The following is a 21406-nucleotide window of genomic DNA, read 5'->3' as shown; positions in this document are numbered from 1 at the left end:
GCACCGCAACGAAGAACAGCCCCCGCTCACCGCGACAAAGCCCACACACAGCAACGAAGACCCAATGCAGCCAAAATTAAATAAATTTAAAAATAATTTTTTAAAAAAGTATGCCTCTGCGACCAGAAGCCAGGGCCTCCAGATGGCAGACATGTTGATTCATAGCTAACAGATGCCCAGTTTTTCTGGTTTGACCTCTTACTTTTGTGAACGAGGAGAAGTGTGGGAGGTTTAAGTAGGGAAAGGGTTAGAAATCAGCGTATACTTTTCAGGTTCTGCCAGACAACCTTTTATTACATCAGAAAAGCAACACTAGGCACTAGATCTTGCAAAATATGTTCTGACCAACTCTAAACTTTCTGAAATTAAATATGCGTAACCACTGTAAGGTTTTTAATGAACAAAACAGTTAAATACAAACTTTCATAGGCAAAATAGACTACTGTATAACTGGCAACCTCAGAGCCAAGTACTAAATTTTCTTGCAGATTTCAGTGGCGGTGGAATGGGGAGATGTAAATACTAATGAGTACAAAACTTAATTTTGGCTTTATATATAGAAAAAAGAACTTTGAGGAAAATAGCTTTAAACTGAATAGTATCTTTTGAAATAAACAGCCCAGGCCAGCCCTTACATATCTGAGGCTTATACTCAACCAGATTTGGGATGAAAATGAAGATTTAGGGTTTACAGTGACTTCAAATCCAGTTTCAAGAGTAGCCAAGTCACCTCATTTCCAGAAAGGGAAGTCTCTTTAGGATGACCACGACACTCTTCTGAAGACACTTGGATAGCCAGAGTTCCTTGGCCATAGTTCCACTTTTCCACGACACCGTGCCAATGCTGTAGTGTGGAACTTCCTCTGAAAGGCAACCAGAGCCCTACACCACAGTGTTTCTCCTGGCATTTTCAAGCCTCAAAAGAAAGAAGACCTCCTGCTTCAAGTCGGCAGTTACTGCTCCAGCTAGAGAAGCTAATTAACCCTTCCTCCCCCCACTGATTTCCCTCCTGATCTTCAGCAGGGAGTGGCAGCTTAACATTCCTTTCAGAAATAAATAGTTCAAATGAGAAATTTAGAGTTAACTTTAAAAGAGCAGCAGAAAACAGCCACTGCCCATTATGTCTGCAAATGAGTGAGTGAATGAATACACGTGAACAAACACACAGAAAAATCATAGAATAAATCCTGTATTTCCCACATTCACAGGGAAAAAAAAAAACTTAAAAAAAGTATTAATTAGCGTTTGTTCTTGTGTGGGTTGATAGTCCAGGGCTCTGAGCAGGCATGGCCTTATAAACAGGATTGCAAGCAGCCCTCTACACACCAAGTCAGGACTAGGGTGCAGAGAGGGGCCATCATGCACTTCTAACAGCTCAGTACCTGTGAGAGAACAGAGGTGATGCAGGGACTTTTTAACCCACAATGCATGAGGTATATGGAAACGTCCATCTGTGAAAGAACCACCAGCAGCGGGAGGGACTGCGGCAGGGCGTTCTCACAGCAACTGCTGATGAAGGATTTCCCACACCATCTTCTTCCGGAACAGAGGCATCTGGTGCTGCAGAGAATCCACAAGTAACACATACATCACATATGAAAGTGCCCAGCGTCAACAACCTTTAGTTGTAGCATGTAAATAAAGTAGGATGTCAATGTCCTTTGTGTAAGCCTTGACTTTTCCACATCATGGTACAGACTTACAAAGCCATAAAAAAAGGTTATTTGTATTATTATATGTATCATAAGCATTTTTACGTGTTAAGGAAAATCAAAGCAGGATGCAGAATTATACAATAGAGTCCAACAACAACTTCAAAACAAAAACGTGTACCAAAAAGGGAAATAGCTAAGTGGCGGCACAAAAAGTAACTTTTCTACTTACCTGTATTTCAAAACATTCTAAAATGAACATATTCTGCTCTCTTATGAGAAAAACATGAAGTCTATTTAAATAAAGAAAAAAACAAACCTGCAAATTACTCTGTGCTATACCAAATGTTGTCCATGGCCAATTCTGTTCAAATAGCAACTTCCCCCCTTCAAATCTCATGTGATTAGGTTCAGAGAATAAATAACTCCTTCTTTAGAAGCATCAAAGAATTAGATGCTTTTCTTAATATATTATTCTGCTTTAACTGATAATCACTACATGGTCCAATTTTCAAAACAACAACATGCAAGACAAATCCAAAATCACCTGTAACTCTTTTTGATGAAATCAGATACCCTTGAGGTACTCCTGGAGTTTCCTTATAAGTAGTTGGATATACCATTTTACTATAAACTAGTGTGAAGAGGCCTAAAAAGTCTTAACAGGGGGCTTCCCTGGTGGCGCAGTGGTTGAGAGTCCGCCTGCCGATGCAGGGGATACGGGTTCGTGCCCCGGTCTGGGAAGATCCCACATGCCGCGGAGCGGCTGGGCCCGTGAGCCATGGCTGCTGAGCCTGCGCATCCGGAGCCTGCGCTCCGCAACGGGAGAGGCCACAACAGTGAGAGGCCCGCGTACCGCAGAAAAAAAAAAAAAAAAAAAAAAAAGTCTTAACACATGGATTCATAAATTATTTTAAATAGCTCAAAACATGTAGTAAAAAATTACATATTTATTCTTAGTAAAACTGCTGAAGCTAACCAATTGTATTAATTCAGCATGGGAGCCCTAGTTAGTCCATGTTGTTCAAAAGCTTAGAATGGGGTTATTATTAGTCCTACTATTCAATATGTACAATTTGGTAGCTATCAAAATGAGGTCTGTTAAAGCAAACTATTTTTTAAAGGAGGGTGTCCTTGGTTGTAAAAAGACTGAGAATCCACTATTACAAACATAAATACTCAAGAGTTCCCAGCATACTTGAATTTCCACTCAAATGCAGAGCTATGGAGAACCAAAAATAATCAGAACAGAAGGGAAAATCAACATTCATAGTTGTATCTTTGACCTGCAGCTTAAGTTCTCACAAGGCCTGATTTCCCCATGCTGTTACATATTCTGATGTGCCTCCTTCTTTGGCTAAAAATATTAGTAATACTCAAGAACCAGTGAACACTGGAGTTCAGAGATATGCAAATTGCCCCACTGGTCACCAAAGACTAGGATAAACGTGAGAGCAGATACAGTGACAAACCCTGATACTAGCAAGAGTAGGGCTATGGCCAAGGTTTACAGCAATAATAGTAGCACAGCTACCATTATTAACAGCTTAATGTGTGCGAGGCACTGGTAACATGCTCTGAGTTTATCTTGTTTAGTAACAAGTAAATGGATGAGGAGGGGTCTCCACTCACCTGAGTAAATGTGATAGGTTTGTCCCTAGAGATATAATCTGCATATTTACAAGTAAACATTCCACAATCACTCCCATTCAACTGTTGAGGAATCTCCTAAAATTACAAAAAAAGGAGAGGAAGGGGTGAAATTTCATCAAATACAAACTCCTTTGACTTTTTCTAAATATTACTGTGGATAAACAGTATTATAAAGGTAAATGTTAAATCTGGTATTACACAAACACACACACACAAACACAATTAGTCTTTATGTGGCATAAAAACCCAACCCATGACATGGAGTATGTGAGCCTCATGGAAAACGTTTTTTAGAAGGAAAGAGAAAAGCAAAGTGAGAGTTCCATCTCTCACCTCTCATATAAAGCAAACTGAAAGAAGGTTTATTACCAGGAACAGGAATTCTAGTCAGAATTGTTTCAGAGGCATTCATAAATTTTGAAAATGCCTAAGTGTGGTTCAATCAGAGATATGCTTACAGTACAACTAACCTATTTCCATACTGCAGAGTCTGACTTGTCTTCCCTAGCCGGAAAACTAAGACTACTGCTTTGGACCCCCACAGCTGCAAGCAGGAGAAAGAATAAAGCCTCTTTATAGGGTTTAACCAGTTAGGAAATCTTGCCATGATGTTCAGTTCTGTCCTGAAAAAAACAACACTACTGCTTGCAAGCAGCACTTAAAGGCACCATAAACCAAAGGTGGTGGATTCCAAGCCCAGATGAAGTAAACTCACACAATCCCCAAGCCCGTGTCGCACTAATCCTTGCCAGCCCCTTACACCCTTTGGCTGTCAGTTATAAGGGGAATAAGAGTGTAAGAGTCTAATTCCACTGCTGGAAAACATACTAGATGACAAAAACTCAATTTTTATTCAAAAAAATACACATGATTATTGTAAAAAGGAAAAGATTGAAAATTCACACCACCCATACATATGGTAGGTGCCTTGAACTTCTCTCCTGAGCCCAGCATCTCTCACAGAGTGGAGAGAACTATAGACTCCACCACACACACAAATGAAGAAAATTTGTCTTCTTTATTACATTTCCCATTCCAGAACACAGTTACTCATCCTAACAAACTCTTCTTTCATCTGTGCTTTCCTCAGGAAATTTCAACACTTACTCTTCTTCAACTTAGAAATGAAAATGCTTTTGGATAAAGATAGTCAAGCCATTATATACAGGTTAGGGCTAAAATTGAACTCATGTAGCTTACTTTAAAAAGGAGCCATTAGGGGACTTCCCTGGCGGTCCAGTGGCAAAGACTCCATGCTCCCAATGCAGGGGGCATGGGTTCCAACCCTGGTCCGGGAACTAGATCCCACATGCTGCAACTAAGAGCTCACATGCTGCAACAAAAGATCCCACTTGCAGCAACTAAAGATCCAGCACGTGGCAATAAAGATCCCACGTGATGCAACTAAGACCTGACACTGCCCAATAAATAAATAAATAAATAAATAAAATTTTTTTTTAAAAAAAAGAAAAGGAGCCATTAGGGCTAAAAGACATATGCTTTTTTTTTTTTTTTTTTTTTTTTTTTTTTTATTGCGGTTCGCGGACCTCTCACTGCTGTGGCCTCTGCCGCTGTGGAGCACAGGCTCCAGACGCACAGGCTCAGCGGCCATGGCTCACAGGCCCAAGCGCTCTGTGGCATGTGGGATCCTCCCGGACCAGGGCACGAACCCGTGTCCCCTGCATCGGCAGGCGGACTCTCAACCACTGCGCCACCAGGGAAGCCCTGCATTTTTTAATTAATTAATTAATTAATTTTGGGCTGGGTTGGGTCTTTGTTTCTGCAAGCAGGCTTTCTCTAGTTGCAACGAGCGGGGGCTACTCTTCGTTGCTGTGTGCATCCTTCTCATTGTGGTGCCTTCTCTTGTTGTGGATCGCAGGCTCTAAGTGCTTGGGCTTCAGTAGTTGTGGTGCATGAGCTCAGGAGTTGTGGCTCACAGGCTCTAGAGCGTAGGCTCAGTAGTTGTGGTGCACAGGCTTAGTTGCTCCGCAGCATGTGGGATCTTCCCGGACCAAGGCTCGTACCCATGTTCCCTGCATTGGCAGGTGGATTCTTAACCACTGCGCCACTAGGGAAGTCCCATATGTATGCATTTTTAAGCCCTGAGATTCAAATCTGGCAAGATCCAAAGCACATTCACAAATAGCACACCTGACTGTTGAGGACTCACAGCATCAGACCCTTAAGATCTAAATATACAAATTTCTCAGGTAAGTTTTGAACAGGAGCTTTCAAATTTCCATTAATGCCAACCAAGAAACGTAGCTGGCTTGAATTTCTTGTGTTGTGTTTTTTTCTCAATTTTTTGAGACATGCAGATACTTAACATTTATAGTTTAAGAAACAAGATAAAGGCTTAAAAGCAAACAACTTGGTTAAATGAATTTCTGAAGATTTAGAAGTGATCATTCTAAAGATGTAAACCTCAGGAGAATGCATGCCTAAGGATGAGTGAGTAAGGGGAAGAAGGAAGCCAAGTCTAAATAATATGCTACTGACAGGAAATGCAACAAAGTATTTGGAAATACAGATGATCACCACTTACATGTGGCTTCACGCTGTAGTGGGTCCACTCTAAAACATTCAGGTCAATATTTCTTTTGGTCTTACTTTCATCCTGCAAATACTGACTGAAAAAACAGCAAAGAAGGAATATACTGATGAATCCCTGTGGAGACTTAGCATTATGACTACACAGACATTGTGATGTTTAATAGACCTGACATTCTCAAAGCCATCTCTGTTAGATTTTTAAAAATATGATTGTTTTTGGCTTTTTACCTTTTATTTTGTGTTTTTTCTGATTACAAAAATTATATATGGTTATATTTTAAAAATTGAAACATAATATGTAAAATGCAAAAGACCCCATAATAACCACTCTGGAAATATTTACTGTTAATGGTTTGCTGTTTGTTCGTCTAGTTCTCTGCTCCACCCCACTTTAAAACACACATTTTATTCTATTAAAAAAAAGTACTTCATTCTATAACTTGCTTTTTCTCACTTAAAAATAGATATAAAACAAGACATCTGGTCTGGAGTCTTTAAAAAAAGGCACTGCCATGGAAAAAAAAAAAAATGTAGGAGACTATTCTAAACTAAAGGAGACTAAAGAGACATTACTTACATGCATGAACCCTGACTGACTTCCTGGATTAGGAAAAAAAAGCTATAAAAGATACCTGACGATATCAGAACATGAACCATATATTACACATTAGTGGTTGTCAATTTTCTTAAGTGTGATAATGGCACTGTGGTTATGTAGAGAATTTCCTCATTCCTAGGTGATATATACTTAAGTATTGAGAGTGATTTAATTTTATCCAAATCTCCAGAGGGTTATCAAATTTAACGCAGGCATCTCAGTTCTCACCCTAACCTGCATAAAAGGGAAACCAGTGCTATGCTAGGGCATGCGCTCACAACGGGAGCAGCAGCAATATCACCCCGAGAGAGGTGACAACTGGTTCTTAGAAGGCAAAAATCTTAGATATTTCAATGGTTTGTAGCCCTCTAAAGCTCAATCCAACAAACAAAAAAAGTCTCTCCCTTAATACTATTTTCTCTTGTCATGGAGAAATTAAATTAAAAAAAAATTTGGAGTGGGGAGGTGATAATGAAAAAAATTGAGAAAAGTTGGACTAGGGGCATCAGGAAAGGGAGGGGGCCTCAGATACCCAAAGAAGCTGAACTCTTCATATATTGAAAAAGAGAGAGAGAGGGGAAAAAAAGTATGAATGTTATAAAAGTATGGTTTTTTGGTATCCTATTATAAGCAACAGACAAAATTTTGCTGTATGATTCCAATGAAAACATTCATAAGTATGTGATTATATGTATGTGTATGTGCACACGTATGTATGTATGCACATTTTACATACATCTTAAGCAGAAAAGACTAGAAGGAGATAACTGCTTTATAAACAATTTGGTGTATCTTATGATTTTAAAAAATTTCTTCTCTATATTTTTTATTCAAGATAAACACCCATAAATAAAAAGGATCTTTTACACTAAAACAACATCAAAAAAGAAAGAACTGAATTATTGTTAACTTTTTTCACATCATTCAACAAGAGTTCCTTACTAAAGTATCCTTATTAAAATTATCCAAGTATCCTTACTAAAATTAAAAACTGGAACCTGCATTTGCTTCCAGTGAGCATAAGGGTTTCAAAATAGACTTGTTTCACTGATTTGCTTCCTCTCTGTGAAATTCTTGTCATCACTTTACATAGCTAATAGATGACTATGCTTTAAAGGCAGGTTTCTAGCAATTACTATTAAAACAGTTACCTACAAACCATGTTTCAACTTAAAAATTACCTCCAGGTTCTATGAGATGAACCGAACCATCACACAAAGCACAGAGACATCAGTGAGTGGGCTTAAGAATTCAGAGTGTATCAATCCCAGAGAAATCTAATTCAAATCACGGGATTCTGATCAAATATATTTTACATTATGACATATGACAAACTTGTTTTCAATGATGCTATTAAATAAGATTTCTCAGTTAAGATCAGATTTTGAGGTTATTTTTAGACAAAAAGATGGATTCAGGTCAAGTTGTGAACAACTAGGAAGATAGCTCTCACTACACATTAGACTACCATCCACCAGAGGATGGAAAGAAGAAAGGCCACTTAACAAAGGGCACACTAGGCAACACTGAAGTTTTTAAGCCTTTACTTACAGGAGAATCTCACAGATCCTGTGGCCCTTTTGTCCCATAGAATCCAGATATTTAAGACACTTTTTTCTTAGGTCTATCACCTATAATGGAAAAATGCAACATCCAGAAACAACCATCACAAAAATGAGAATTTTATTTCTAAAAAGATAAGCATTTTAAAAAAATATATGTACCAACATGAATGGATTTCTAAGACACATTTTTCATAAAACATCACAGATGATATGAGCTCCATGGCTATAAAATTATATTTTTCTATTCCTAGAGAAAGGCACAGAAACTTATTCCTTAAAACATTAGTGGTCCTCTCAGAGTGATGAGACTTTTTTTTGCCTTTTTCTTTATACCTTTACTACAATAAACCCGTTATCATCTTGTAAACAAAAGTAATAAAATAACCCACGTGCACTAAAATTCTTTCCTATTAAAAATCAAAGCTCCTCCACTACACAGACTGTCTTGTAGCTTTCTAAGTTGTTCAACTCAAGAACTAAGAAGGGACTCTGCAGAGTATGCCTTTAACATATACTACGGGACTCTCACTAGACAGAAGAGTCGCCTTCATTACCAGCACACTTCATTTTATTGTGCTTTGCAGACACTGCATTTTTCACAAATAGAAGGTCTGCGGCAACCCTGCATTAAGCCAGTCTATCAGCGTCATTTTTCTAACAGTGTTTGCTCACTTCATGTCTGTGTGTCATATCTTGGTAATTCTTCACAACATTTCAAACTTTTTCATTATTAATATACTTGTTATGGTGATCTGTGATCAGTGACCGTTGATGCTACTATTGTGAAAAGACTACAGCTCACTGAAGGTTCAGATGATGGTTAGCATAAAAAGTATTTAGCAATAAAGTATTTTTTATTAAGGTACGTAGATTGTTTTTTAGATATAGTGTTATTGCAGACTTAATAAACTACAGCGTAGTGTAAACATAACTTTTATATGCACTGGAAAACCAAGAAATTGATGTCACTCTCTTTATTGCGATATTTGCTTTACAGCGGTGGTCTGTAACTGAACCTGCAATATCTCTGAGATATTCCTGCATTTAACAGAACAGTCATTATCCAAACTCCAACAATTAAACCTCTCGACTTACCACCAGGCTCCAATGTACCTTCCGATGAATAGGCACCAGAATAAGTTCCTGTTCAAAGAGATTGACCCCTTTGGTCCATCTTTTCACTGCTTGGTAACCCCCAGACTTTAATTTCGGATAGAAGAAAGTACTGAATGCATAAAGTGCTGGATACCCTTGTTTTTTATTTCTTTCCACCAGGAGATTCATGTAAAAATTAATGACCTGTAATATCAAGAGAGTAAATGTTAGAATATGGCAAGTATATTATCAAAACTAGATTTCTACCTAACTCAGTTAGGATGAATTAGAAAATAAGCTGAGGGAAGGGAAGGTACTAAGGAAGGGGATAAAAGGGCTGTCTATGACAGAAGATGGAAAACAAAAAATGATCAGTGCAGGGACTTCCCTGGTGGCAGAGTGGTTAAGAATCTGCCTGCCAATGCAGGGGACACGGTTCGATCCCTGGTCTGGGAAGATCCCATATGCCGCGGAGCAAATAAGTCTGTGTGCCACAACTACTGAGCCTGCATGCCACAACTACTGAAGCCCACGCACCTGGAGCCCGTGCCCCGCGACAAGAGAAGCCACTGCAGTGAGAAGCCAGCGCACTGCAACAAAGAGTGGCCCCCGCTCACCACAACTAGAGAAAGCCCGCATGCAGCAACGAAGACCCAAAGCAGCCAAAAATAAAACAAATGTATTTTTTAAAAAAAGATCAGTGCAAAATGGGAGGGATTAAGAAGGAATGAGACTGTACTTTTGAGGCATATGAGTAAGAGAGACAAGAGAAAGAACTCAAGGAGAAAGTCTGCAACAATGAAAATGTATATGTAACTATATCACACACAAAATATACAAAAATATTAACTGGAAGTGAATTTTACTATATATAAATTACACTTCAATTAAAAAAAATTAAATGGAAGGAAATACACCAAAACATTAGTATTTTGTTTATTTTTGAGTTGTGCCACTTTCAAACGATAATGTTTTTCCTTCACTTTTCCTGTATTTTCTGAATTTTCTATAATAAACACATTTATTTCACATTTATAATGTGAAACAGAAACATTCTAATTTTACAAGAATGTGTTTATATGTCACTAGTTATAGCGGGGAGGAAGGAAGGCAAAGGGAGAAAATGCAGGGGCTGAGCAGCTGGGTAAAGAACCAACTGGGAAATTGGCAAGAACCAAGAGCTAGCTTTAGCTAAATACATAAGGATACAAGATGACAATTAGGCAAATTTTACAGTTATCACTCAAATGAAATAAAGAAAAAAATCACATAGTGTACATACAGTGATCAATATATTCCTTTATTATTGAAAAAATAAAATGGCTCCTATAAGAATTCATCTAAAATAAAGTATCGCTTGCTTCCTTCCATTTATCAGCTGCACCCAGGATTTATAAAAATCTCACTGAAGACTAGTAAATGCAGTGGTGGATGAAACAAAGCACAAATGCAGAAGAGGGAAACATTGCTAATTAAAGGCAGCAAACAATCAGAATTAATCATGTTTTTAAGGTTTAAGATGTTTTTGTTTTAGATAAACTAAAGCTGCTTTACCAGCCACCCCCCAACCTTTTTTTTTTTTTTTTTTTTTTTTTGCAATACATGGGCCTCTCACTGCTGTGGCCTCTCCCGTTGCAGAGCAAAGGCTCTGGATGCGCAGGCTCAGCAGCCACGGCTCACGGGCCCAGCCACTCTGCGGCATGTGGGATCCTCCCAGACCGGAGCACAAACCCGTGTCCCCTGCATCAGCAGGCGGACTCTCAACCACTGCGCCACCAGGGAAGCCCTACCAGCCCCTTTTAATTGTGTAGAAACCACTATGGTTACAGACAGAAAATGGTTAAGCATAATGATAGTCAAAGGGGGAAATAAAGACAACTTACTTCATCATTGAGCCAGTGATAGTTCTTCAAGGTCTGGATATCTCCTCGAGTGATTCGTAATTTGAAAGCACTACTTAGGATCTCATCCTGTGGGCCATGGCCTAGAGCATTACTGATTTCCTTTTCCATGTCCTGAATTACAAAGTCCAGAGGTTGCTACTTTAATATGGAACCACTATCAGATACTGAAAGTCTGAGATTGAAAAAAGCTTTTCATCTCTGTTAATACCTGACCCTTAAGAAAAATATACCATCAAAGACCTACTAAATTGAAGTAGGAAAGGATGTCAATTTAGGAGCACAAAGCAATCTTACTACTAATGGTTATAAAAAATGTTAGTTCAATTATTAGCTTCTGAAAACAATAATTTGATAATAATATTTAAAGTATACTCTCAATTATCCCACTACCATGTGGGATACATGAGCCAAACATGTACCAGATGCTTGAAGCACACCATTAATCCCTGCTTGTGGGGAGAGTATTATCACCATTTTATAGAAGAGGTAAAGCTCAGAGAATTTTGGTTACATGGTCAAAGTCATATAATGATTAAAAGGCAGAGACAAGATTTGAACCCAGGAGTGTCTAACTCCTCAGCCTTTGCTCCCTTCACAACACTATAAAAGCATTTTCATACTTTCCTTATCTACCTCCTGAACTTTTATTTTAAAACATCAAAGTAATAAAATTAGGAATCAAAGAGATCATTCTATCCACTTTTGACATGAAGAGAGTAAGCAGAAACTAGAAAACTAGGCAGCAGTCTAGCAACTGAGTCCTTATTGAATAGATGGCATCATTCTCAAGAATTACAAAGAGAAATGCATATTTAAGCTATAAGCCTGAATCTATAAACCAAAGAGAAATTATTTTATCCAAATATTTTCAATACTGTCCCCACCACTAAACAAAATTTTGCAGTTTTATGGATCTCTCTCTCTCTCCACCTGCATGCCCAACATATAGTAAGTGCTCAATAAATATTCACTGAATAGGACTGACTACCACAACAATGGAGAAGGAGTCAAGATGTGGGCTCACCTTTAAAATGAGAATTTTTAACTACTTTCATTTCCTTGTCTTCTATAAGTTTTTACTTATAGAAAGGTTTCAAATACAATAATCATTGAAAGGGACATTTTAGTGAACCATAATCGCTTAACAAAAACCTCAATGAAGGGGAGTTCCCTGGCAGTCCAGTGGTTGGGACTTGGTGCTTTCACTGCCTGGGCCTGGGTTCGATCCCTGATTGGGGAACTGGGATCCTACAGGCCGTGCATCTCGGCCAAAAATAAACAAATAAAATAAAATGTTTAAAAAAAAAAAAAACTGCAATGAACTCCTTCCTAATGTCAAACCCATACCGTGTAACTCAAAATATTTTAAGTTTAGAAGAAGAATCTACAAAGAACCCATTATATTCCAAGATATGTGACAATTCTGTCTACTCACATTTGCTGAAATTAATCTAATCCCTTAGGCCACTTTCACAGATCACTAATGATCAGTGTAGCCAGTGACTGACCAGCCCTTGGGCCTGATTTCCTTCATACATACATTCCGTAGCCTGGAGAAACTCTTCAAAACAAAACATTCACTCAAGTCTTAAATAACTGAGGTTATTTAAAAACATGCCCCTTATTCTGATCATCACAAGAAACAAGAAACAATACCTCTGTAAGTTCAAGAAGATCATCTGTCCTTTTATCCCTCTCTTTGCTTGAGCAATTTTTTTCTTTTGTCTCAAGTATTGACATCTTCCTCCTGAGTAAGCCACTGCTTCCACTACCCAGGCGGAGTCGGGCTGACACTTCTTCAGATAAGTCAGGTTCCAGCTGGAGTCCCCTCCTCTGATCAAAAAAGTTCCCATATTCTACTGACATGTTTGATACTTGCACATATAAACATACATAACACATGAAATATAAAACAGCACCATTATCTTGAAAGAAAAGAGAATTAGTAAATCCCCAAATGAGTAAAGTAGATTAAGCATATCTGCCTGTCCCTGGAAGAGGGAACAAAAATTGTTCAAGACCCTGGAAGAGGGAACAAAAATTGTTCAAGACCTAAGGCTCACAACAGGACACCTCAATTATAAACCATGAAGGAGAACATTTGTTTTCCCTGGAGGTAGCAAGAAAAGTATTTTCAGTTTTCTTATTTCAATTAAAAATAATATAGTTAAAAGACATTTTGAAAAGCTTTAAAAAAGCAAAAAATATGACCCATAATCCCACCACTCAATATAAACCACTTCTATCCTTATACCAAGTAAACTTGTTCTACTTCATCCTTTTAAAAAAGTAATTACATATTATAGAAAAATGCACAAAACATTAATGTGCCACTTAATATTAACACCTATGTAACCACCATTCAGGTCAATAAACAGAATTTTGCCAGCAACCCAGAAATTCTGATAAGAATCTTTCCTTATCATGACCCTACGTAACTGTTAATACTGAACTTAAGTCATCTGGTAGGCAAACTTATCTAAACTTAGGAAATTTATTTAGAAATAGAGCACTGGACTAGAACTACACTCTCAACACACGTAGCCAGTGAGTGTTCTTTACTATAACTAACTGCCAGGTATACTGGTCCTAGGAAACCAGTAGCTGCTGGCCCTTCCACATGGTCCCAGATCGCAATGCCTTCAGGTTCAGCAAGGATAGAAGCAGGACGTAGTCTTTAGCCAGGTAACAAATACATTAGAGAAGGGAACAACCTAAGACTTAGGACTTAAGATTATGACTTAAGACTATGACTTAGCCTTAAGACTAGTTCTTATGAAGATATCAAATGGGAAAAGAGAATCTTGATCAGACTGATACTTAACACAAAGCAGTTCCCTAAACTTTGGTATTTCTATTACCTAAAATATGAAATACTCTAAAACTTCAAGTTTGCATTTAGTTTAGGAATATAATTCTTTTGGATATGGAGTGCTTAGTAAAACACTTTGCCACTATTATTTAAAATGTTGGTACTGCTATGGAGATCACTGGGACACTTCTTATTCTGATACTTATATAGAAAATGTAAAATCCAATTAAGCAGAAGATTGGTGATATTTTCAACTAAATATGAAATCTTGAATCTGAAAAGTCCTGAACAACTATTTTCCCTAAAGATGTATGGTTTTAAAAAATTCTCCAAAAGAAGCCAGGCAACACAGATAAGGGTTGGGATGGAAGCAAGTTAGTCTCTCTTACAAAGGTCGCTACAGCACAGAGATAAAAGTCTTGCAACTCAGAAGAAAGCCAAAGGTGTGTATCCTCAATGCCTGCTGCTTCTTCAAAGAAAACAACGGAATTAGAAATCAAAGTAACATATATCATCTTTCTTATTTTTCATGGGCCCAAAATTTTAACATAAGTCAGGTGAAAGAGTAAAAGACATAAGATTTAACTAGGGTTTCTACTTACACCTTCATTTTCTAGTCTGATTCCAACTGCCTTCTCTGTATCAGAAAGTTTCCCCTTTGAACACCTGAGGAAAAAAGTGAGAGATTACAGACTGGATGACTGTAATCTGATACATATTAAACTAGTTTCAGAAAGATTTAATAATTGTAAACAAATATTGCCTTGAGTTTATATAGTCCTCTAAACCAAAGGTTAGCAAAATTTTTCTAAAAAGGATCAGATAGTAAATATCTTAGCTTTGCAGGTTGTTTTTTTTTTTTTTAGTGGTACGCGGGGCCTCTCACTATTGTGGCCTCTCCCGCTGCGGAGCACAGGCTCCGGACACGCAGGCCCAGCGGCCATGGCTCACGGGTAGAGCCGCTCCGCGGCACGTGGGATCCTCGCGGACCGGGGCACGAACCCACGTCCCCTGCATCAGCGGGTGGACTCTCAACCACTGTGCCAACAGGGAAGCCCAGCTTTGCAGGTCTTATGGGTTTTGTCACATCTTCTCAACTTTCATTGTAGTTTAAAAGCAGCCATAAGTAGTATGTAAATGAATGAGCATGACTGTGTCCAGTAAAACTTTACTTACAAAAACAGGCAGGTGGACCAGATTTGGTCCATGGGCCATAGTTTACCAAACTCTACTATAACTGAACCAATATCCAAAATCCTAAGGCACACAGAACTGCCTTCACTGTTCATATATTAGAGATGCTGATCACCAGAGATGCCCACCACACCCACGCTCTTGTCTAAGCAGTACCTATGCCTCCGAACCTCTAATGCCTAGGGGAGAAGGGCACCCTCCCAAGCTAGCGTGGACATCTGACACAAGAGCTACCTAAGTACCCACACATACTGACCAGCTACCAGAGCTGAGAAGAGTTCACAATTCCTCAGACATGGTTACTCATAAATATAGTCTATAAAGTAAGAAAATAATATGTCAAAGAAAACTTAGAATAAACTGAACCATGTACCTCTTTTCACTTCTCACTGAACACAGAGGTCCCCTTGTTTCAACAACTTTATCTGTGAGGATGATAAAAAAAAAAAAGAAAAAAAAAGCGTTTCCTTTATTAATCAATCATATAGCTGGAATTTCAATTTATGGTTTCCAAAGTATCAAAATATTAATTTACATTGAAATGCTAAAATGGGTTCCAAAGACATTAGCCTCCATACGAATTAAGTTGCTTAAAAACGCATAAATCTCTTTCTCCTTTAAATATAATCTTTAGTGTAAACTGACTAATATCTGCTCACCTGGTAAGCTATCATTTAGTGTCATTTAGTGAACAGCAAGTAGAGAAATACAAGGAAATTAATATAAGGAATACAAAGAAATTAATTTTAGGCTCACAAAATATACACTACGATATAGAAGCTAGAATAATAATCAAGAGGTATTTTATAAATTGGCTTTATTTTGAAATAGCTTTTTTACTAAACTACTGGTACTGGTAGGCCCCTATCAATGCCCTGGGGTCTGATAATGTTTTAAAGTTTGGTACACTATCTTTTACTAGTATGTCATTTTTCAATTTTATATGCACTTGAACTAAGTTCAATATATTAAGACTATTAAGATACAGCTAAATCTGGGAACTCACATTGTTTTGGAACAAACTGGGTTGTTTTGACTCCATGACTTTGCTCTTGCCCCCAGCCTTTGGTCTTTAATGTGTCCATCTGACTTCTTTGAGAACTTAGAAACACAAACAGTGAAGAAGATCAGATACAAAAGGAAAATCTATTGTAAGTATTCATTATCTCTTTCTGGTAAGCTTCTCCAAACAGGAGTTATTGATAACCCAGAAATGTCAAATTACAAGAGAAAGGACGCAACATAGCATCCATCATCTGGGACTAGGATAAAAGGAGTCTAATCCTGATTCTAATATTCCAGCCAAGTTACCTAACCTCCAGTTTCTCCATTATAAAAGTGGATGTTCTTGGGGCTTCCCTGGTGGCGCAGTGGTTGAGAGTCCGCCTGCCGATGCAGGGGACACAGGTTCGTGCCCCGGTCTGGGAGGATCCCACATGCTGTGGAGTGGCTGGGCCCATGAGCCATGGCTGCTGAGCCTGCGCATCCGGAGCCTGTGCTCCACAACAGGAGAGGCCACAACAGTGAGAGGCCCCGCGTACCACCAAAAAAAAAAAAAAAAAAAAAGGATGTTCTCAATCCCCAGCACCACCTTGACTGAAAAATCTCAGCATGATAACACCCAAGTTAAAAGAGGAAAAATTTTAAACGATATACTGAAATGGATCCCAAAACAACAAATTAAAAGAACATAAGAAGAAAAAAGAACAACCAAAAAAACATAATAAGCAAAACAGTTTGAGGATTTTGCTGACATGACAAAACCAATAGTTCATGAAGTATACTGCTGCTTCCAACAGTGGCTAGTCAAAATGGAAAAAAATACGAACATTCTGATTGACTAAACTGAATTTCTTTTTAAATAAGTTTGTTTATTTTTTGGCTGTGTTTGGTTTTCGTTGCTGGGCGTGGGCTTTCTCTAGTTGCAGTAAGCAGGGGCTACTCTTCAACGCGGCGCACGGGATTTTCACTGCGGTGGCTTCTCCTGTTGCGGAGCACAGGCTCTAGGCGCGCGGGCTTCAGCAGTTGTGGCTCACGGGCTCTAGAGCACAGGCTCAGTAGTTGTGACACACGGGCTTAGTTGCTCCGCAGCATGTGGGATCTTCCCGGACCAGGGCTTGAACCCGTGTCCCCTGCACTGGCAGGCAGATTCTTAACCACTATGTCACCAGGGAAGTCCCTGAATTTCTTTTTAAAGTTCACAAAGTTAAAATTCCCAAAGTTAAAATTCTTGTTATTTCTGCATTCAACAAGCTAGACAGTCTTGTTACTTCTTCACCCTCAACTTACTGTTAAATAATTTCTGGGACTCCCCTCTGTGTATTCTCACACCGCTTGTTAGAATTATCAAGTAGACCTCAAACCTGAGCTCACATATTTTTTGTCCCCTTGTTTACAGGGAAATGAAAGGCCAGACATCAATTCCTTCTGCCATTCTCATCTATTTGGTCAACTCAGCACGGTTAATTAACACGCAGTCTTGTAAAGAAAACTTCTTATGACCTGGGATGATTTTAATCTTGTCTCTAGAGTGGAAGATTTCCAACTGTGCTAAGATGCATCCACTAGGATGCCTCAGAGACTATGTGTACATGGCAGGGGTGGGGGCGGGGCTGGGTGGGAGGAGATGAAGGGAGGGAAGAGCCGGGGAGAAGAGGGGGAAAAAGAGAGGAAGACAGAGGTCATGAGAAACGTGTGTTGGGGAGGTTGAAAAAACTCTCTGCACCCAGGGAACCTGACTTCAACCAGTGATTCCACTTTTCTGTATCAGAGTTTTATGTAAGAGTTCACTTGAACAAAGGACTCTTAAAGCTAACAGAAAATTCTATTTTGTAAAACCACTGTTCTATATAATCCATCAGTACAGACAAATTACAGGGCTCGCTCTCTCAATATTAATCTCTTTTTTCAACAAAGCCCTTCCCACCAATCTCTTCTCCAAAAATAAGGAAAAAGATGTCTGGCAAAGCATTTATCTTGGTAACGCATCTTTACCTATGATGAGTCGAAGTTACAGGAGGAACAGAGTTTCCATGACCACCTTCTTTAAGTCGCTCCAATAACCTTCGGTATTTCTCTCTCTCCTCTTTTTGAACACCCTAAATAAAAGAAAGCATTTAGATAACTACCAGCACAGCAAACCTATAATTAAATCATAAACAAAGACTAAGAGGTCAAATGCAGCTCACAGATGTGTTTCATTCACCAGCAGTGTTTTTGTAATTTTAGTGTTCAATTCCTTTAATTTTAATTACCAACTTTACAAATTAGAAAGAAAAATCCAATAACATCTGGTCTCTTTTGAAACACTGTATCAACAATCTGGAGCTATGTAAGACTATTTATTCCCTTTGGTCACCTATTCACTCCAGCCCATTTCACTCATTTACATTATCTGCTAGACCTTGATAGCATCTTAGTTTTGACAGTGAAACTGGGTTAACCACAAAAAACTCAGCAGAAATAATCCACTTGCATATTCAGAACATTCAGCTTCCAAAACAGAACTGGTCTCACCAAAGTCACTAATGACCCTCCATGGCCAGATCCAATGGACACATTTTCAGCTCTTCTGTCACTTGACCTCTCTCTCCAGCATCTCACCCTGCTAACCTCGCCTTGCCTTCCTGGACAATACACTCTCCTGATTTCTTTTTTTTTTTTTTAGTATTTCTTTATTTTTTTAGCTGTGTCGGGTCTTAGTTGTGGCACGCGGGATCTTTGATGAGGCACGTGGGATCTTTTGTTGAGGCGTGCAAGCTTCTCTCTAGCCCTGGCATGTGGGCTCCAGGGCCCGTGGGCTCTGTAGTTTGTAGCACACAGGCGCTCCCACTGAGGCGCACAAGCTCAGTAGTTGTGGTGCATGGGCTTAGCTGCCCCACAGGATGTGGGTTCTTAGTTCCCCAACCAGGGATCGAACCTGCATCCCCTGCATTGGAAGGCGGATTCTTTACTACTGGACCACCAGGGAAGCCCCTCTCCTAATTTCTTATCTTCTCAGTCTCCACTGAAGATTATTTCTTCTGCCTCCCTGTAAATGTTGATGGTTCTGCCCATTATCTCTTCTCACACTACATACTCTCCCTGAATAATCTCTTCAGCTCCCTTGATTTATCTAACACCAATATGTAGAAGATTCAGCAATATGTCCCTAACCCTGCCTTCTTCTCAAAACTCCCATATATCCAAAAGTCTATGGGACAGGTCTTCTTGCGTGTTTCACAGGCACTTTAAACAATGTCCATAACTGAAGTCATCACCTTCCCCTAAACACATAGGGTATCCTGGTCAGTGACACATATTTATCCAAGATTGAAATCTGGGACTCAGGTTCTTCCATCTAACCTTATTTCACACTTAACCAGTAAGTATGTCCTTGCTAATACTACCTTCTAATGTTTCTAGAATATGGCCTGTGTATACCCCATATATATCTGCTCAGTCCCATCCCTTATTTCTCATCTAGGAGGTACTGAAGCCTACTTTAATACCTCTCCTTAAAATCCCCTCCAGGGCTGCAGTCCATTCCTTTCTCTGCCTACTTGCTTGCTGATTACAACAATTAATGTGTAAGCTCCTAGAGAACAGGGACCATATTTTATTCAATTCTGAATTGCCGAAAACTGGCACAGCACCTGGGACCCAAATAAACATTTCTTTGATGAACTAAGCTAAGTGGCTCAGAAAACCATCTAGCAAATTGCAATAGGTGATGGACTGGGGGAAATGCCAGAGACAGGAATAGTTCTAAATTCTCCTGGAATAAGTGAAGACTTCAAGAGGGAAGGGAAGATTGTTGATGAAGACATCATGCTAGGTGCCCTAAAAATGGAAGGAAAAAGCAGACATGTACACCATTTACTTCCCTTACTTAGTCACAGTTATTACAGCTTATACAAGAAACAAGTTAGAATAATTCAGACACCCAAAAAGAAAGAATCTATAATCGTACCTTTTCCTAATATGATTCCTTTTTCTTTCCTTTACCTGAAAATTGACTACATATATACAGAAGAATACATATAAGCATTGGAGTCAAATAGGGGCCAGATATAGAAGGGAGACTGGGAAATTTACAGTCCCTGTACCCATTTATACCTTTTGTATTTTGTACCACAGAACATATACTATTTATCCCCCCCCACTCAAATTCCTAAAATTGCTTTTAAAAGAGATCAGGCTAAAAGGGCTTACCTCCTCCACAGTACAATGGGGACGCCTCAGACCCTTGCCACCCTCTTCAGAAATCATCTCTGTTACAACCTGTTCCTGAGGCTTCCACGTTAAGGAACTCTCCAGATTGCCTTTGCTATGGCGACGGCCACCTGGTCTTCTATTACAGGCTTCTGAGCTCAAAGTAAAACTGAGAGGAAAAAAAAAAGAAAGTTATTCCCAAATGGCTTTAATTGCTGGAATTTAAGCTCCAGACAATCCTGTGATTAAGCTGTCTCAGGTTAAGCTTGTTCCTGGCAAATCAGACAAACACCATTCACAAAAATTAGATCTCTAGAGCAGAGGGCACCCCAGAATTCTGCTATGGAATGTCTATTCCCAGTCACCAGGGCTTCCACATGAAAGTCTTTGCCTTCTTCCTCATGCCCAATTTTCCAACTCCAACTCTGGCTTAGCTCGCTACTACACAACATACCCTCCTCTGGTACTACACTTTTCCTTTAGTCATTTGGCACCACTGAAATTAACTATTGGTGTGACTGATTAATTATTGGTGTCACTGTGGGACTGCATCCCACACTAAACTTTAAAGTCCATGAAGACAGAGATTTCATCGTTCCACCACCGTATCCTGGTACATGATCTAAGCCAAAAGGCACTCAATCAGTATCTGCTGAATACTAAATTAATAAATGCTAAAGAATGGGAAGCCATGAAGCCCTCACCTAATCACTGTTGCTGGTTGATAGAGCCTGCCTCTCTTGCCATTACCAATAATGGAACAAACTGACATCATACCTCTCTTGATGTGAGGTTTAAGAAAGGACACATCACATATGCAGTATTTTTACCAAAAAATTTGCATAATCTAAAATAAACCATGAGTAAACGTCAGACAAAATTAAGGGATTCTACAAAAGCAATGCTTTGTACTCTTTAAAAATATTCATGCTATTACAGACAAACAGAGGCTGAGGCATTGTTCCAGATTAAAGGAGATCAAAGAGACATGAAAATTAAATGTAATACATGATCCTGCCCTGAATTGTGGGTCAGAAAAAAATAATCTATATAATAGAGAAATTTAAATAAGATTATATAATAGTACTATATCAATGTTAAATTTTCTGATTTTGGTCATCTGTGATTATGTAAGTGAATGTCCTCATTCTGAGAAATAAACACACTCAAGTACTTATGATTAAAGG

At 38.9% G+C, this 21406-nt stretch overlaps 1 protein-coding gene across 3 annotated transcripts in view; it reads right to left on the bottom strand.

Moving 5' to 3' along the window:
* Positions 1-265: 265 nt before the first annotated feature.
* Positions 266-21406, bottom strand: part of SENP2 (SUMO specific peptidase 2) — a 32066-nt gene continuing 10925 nt past the window's right edge. For all 3 annotated transcript variants that reach the window (XM_081235060.1, XM_081235059.1, XM_081235058.1), the window contains exons 6-17: positions 20220-20388; positions 18021-18124; positions 16033-16127; positions 15400-15451; positions 14435-14498; positions 12677-12853; positions 11000-11131; positions 9117-9320; positions 8008-8087; positions 5851-5935; positions 3285-3380; positions 266-1560 (exon numbers count right to left, since the gene is read on the bottom strand). In XM_081235060.1, coding sequence (XP_081091186.1) covers positions 1498-1560; positions 3285-3380; positions 5851-5935; positions 8008-8087; positions 9117-9320; positions 11000-11131; positions 12677-12853; positions 14435-14498; positions 15400-15451; positions 16033-16127; positions 18021-18124; positions 20220-20388 — 1321 coding nt within the window. In that variant the 3' untranslated portion in view covers positions 266-1497. The remainder of the gene's footprint in view (positions 1561-3284; positions 3381-5850; positions 5936-8007; positions 8088-9116; positions 9321-10999; positions 11132-12676; positions 12854-14434; positions 14499-15399; positions 15452-16032; positions 16128-18020; positions 18125-20219; positions 20389-21406) is intronic.

Source organism: Mesoplodon bidens, assembly GCF_964165515.1.
Source record: "Mesoplodon bidens genome assembly, chromosome: 5".
NCBI classification, from domain to species: Eukaryota; Metazoa; Chordata; class Mammalia; order Artiodactyla; family Ziphiidae; genus Mesoplodon; species Mesoplodon bidens.
This window is presented reverse-complemented; position numbering and strand designations above follow the sequence as displayed.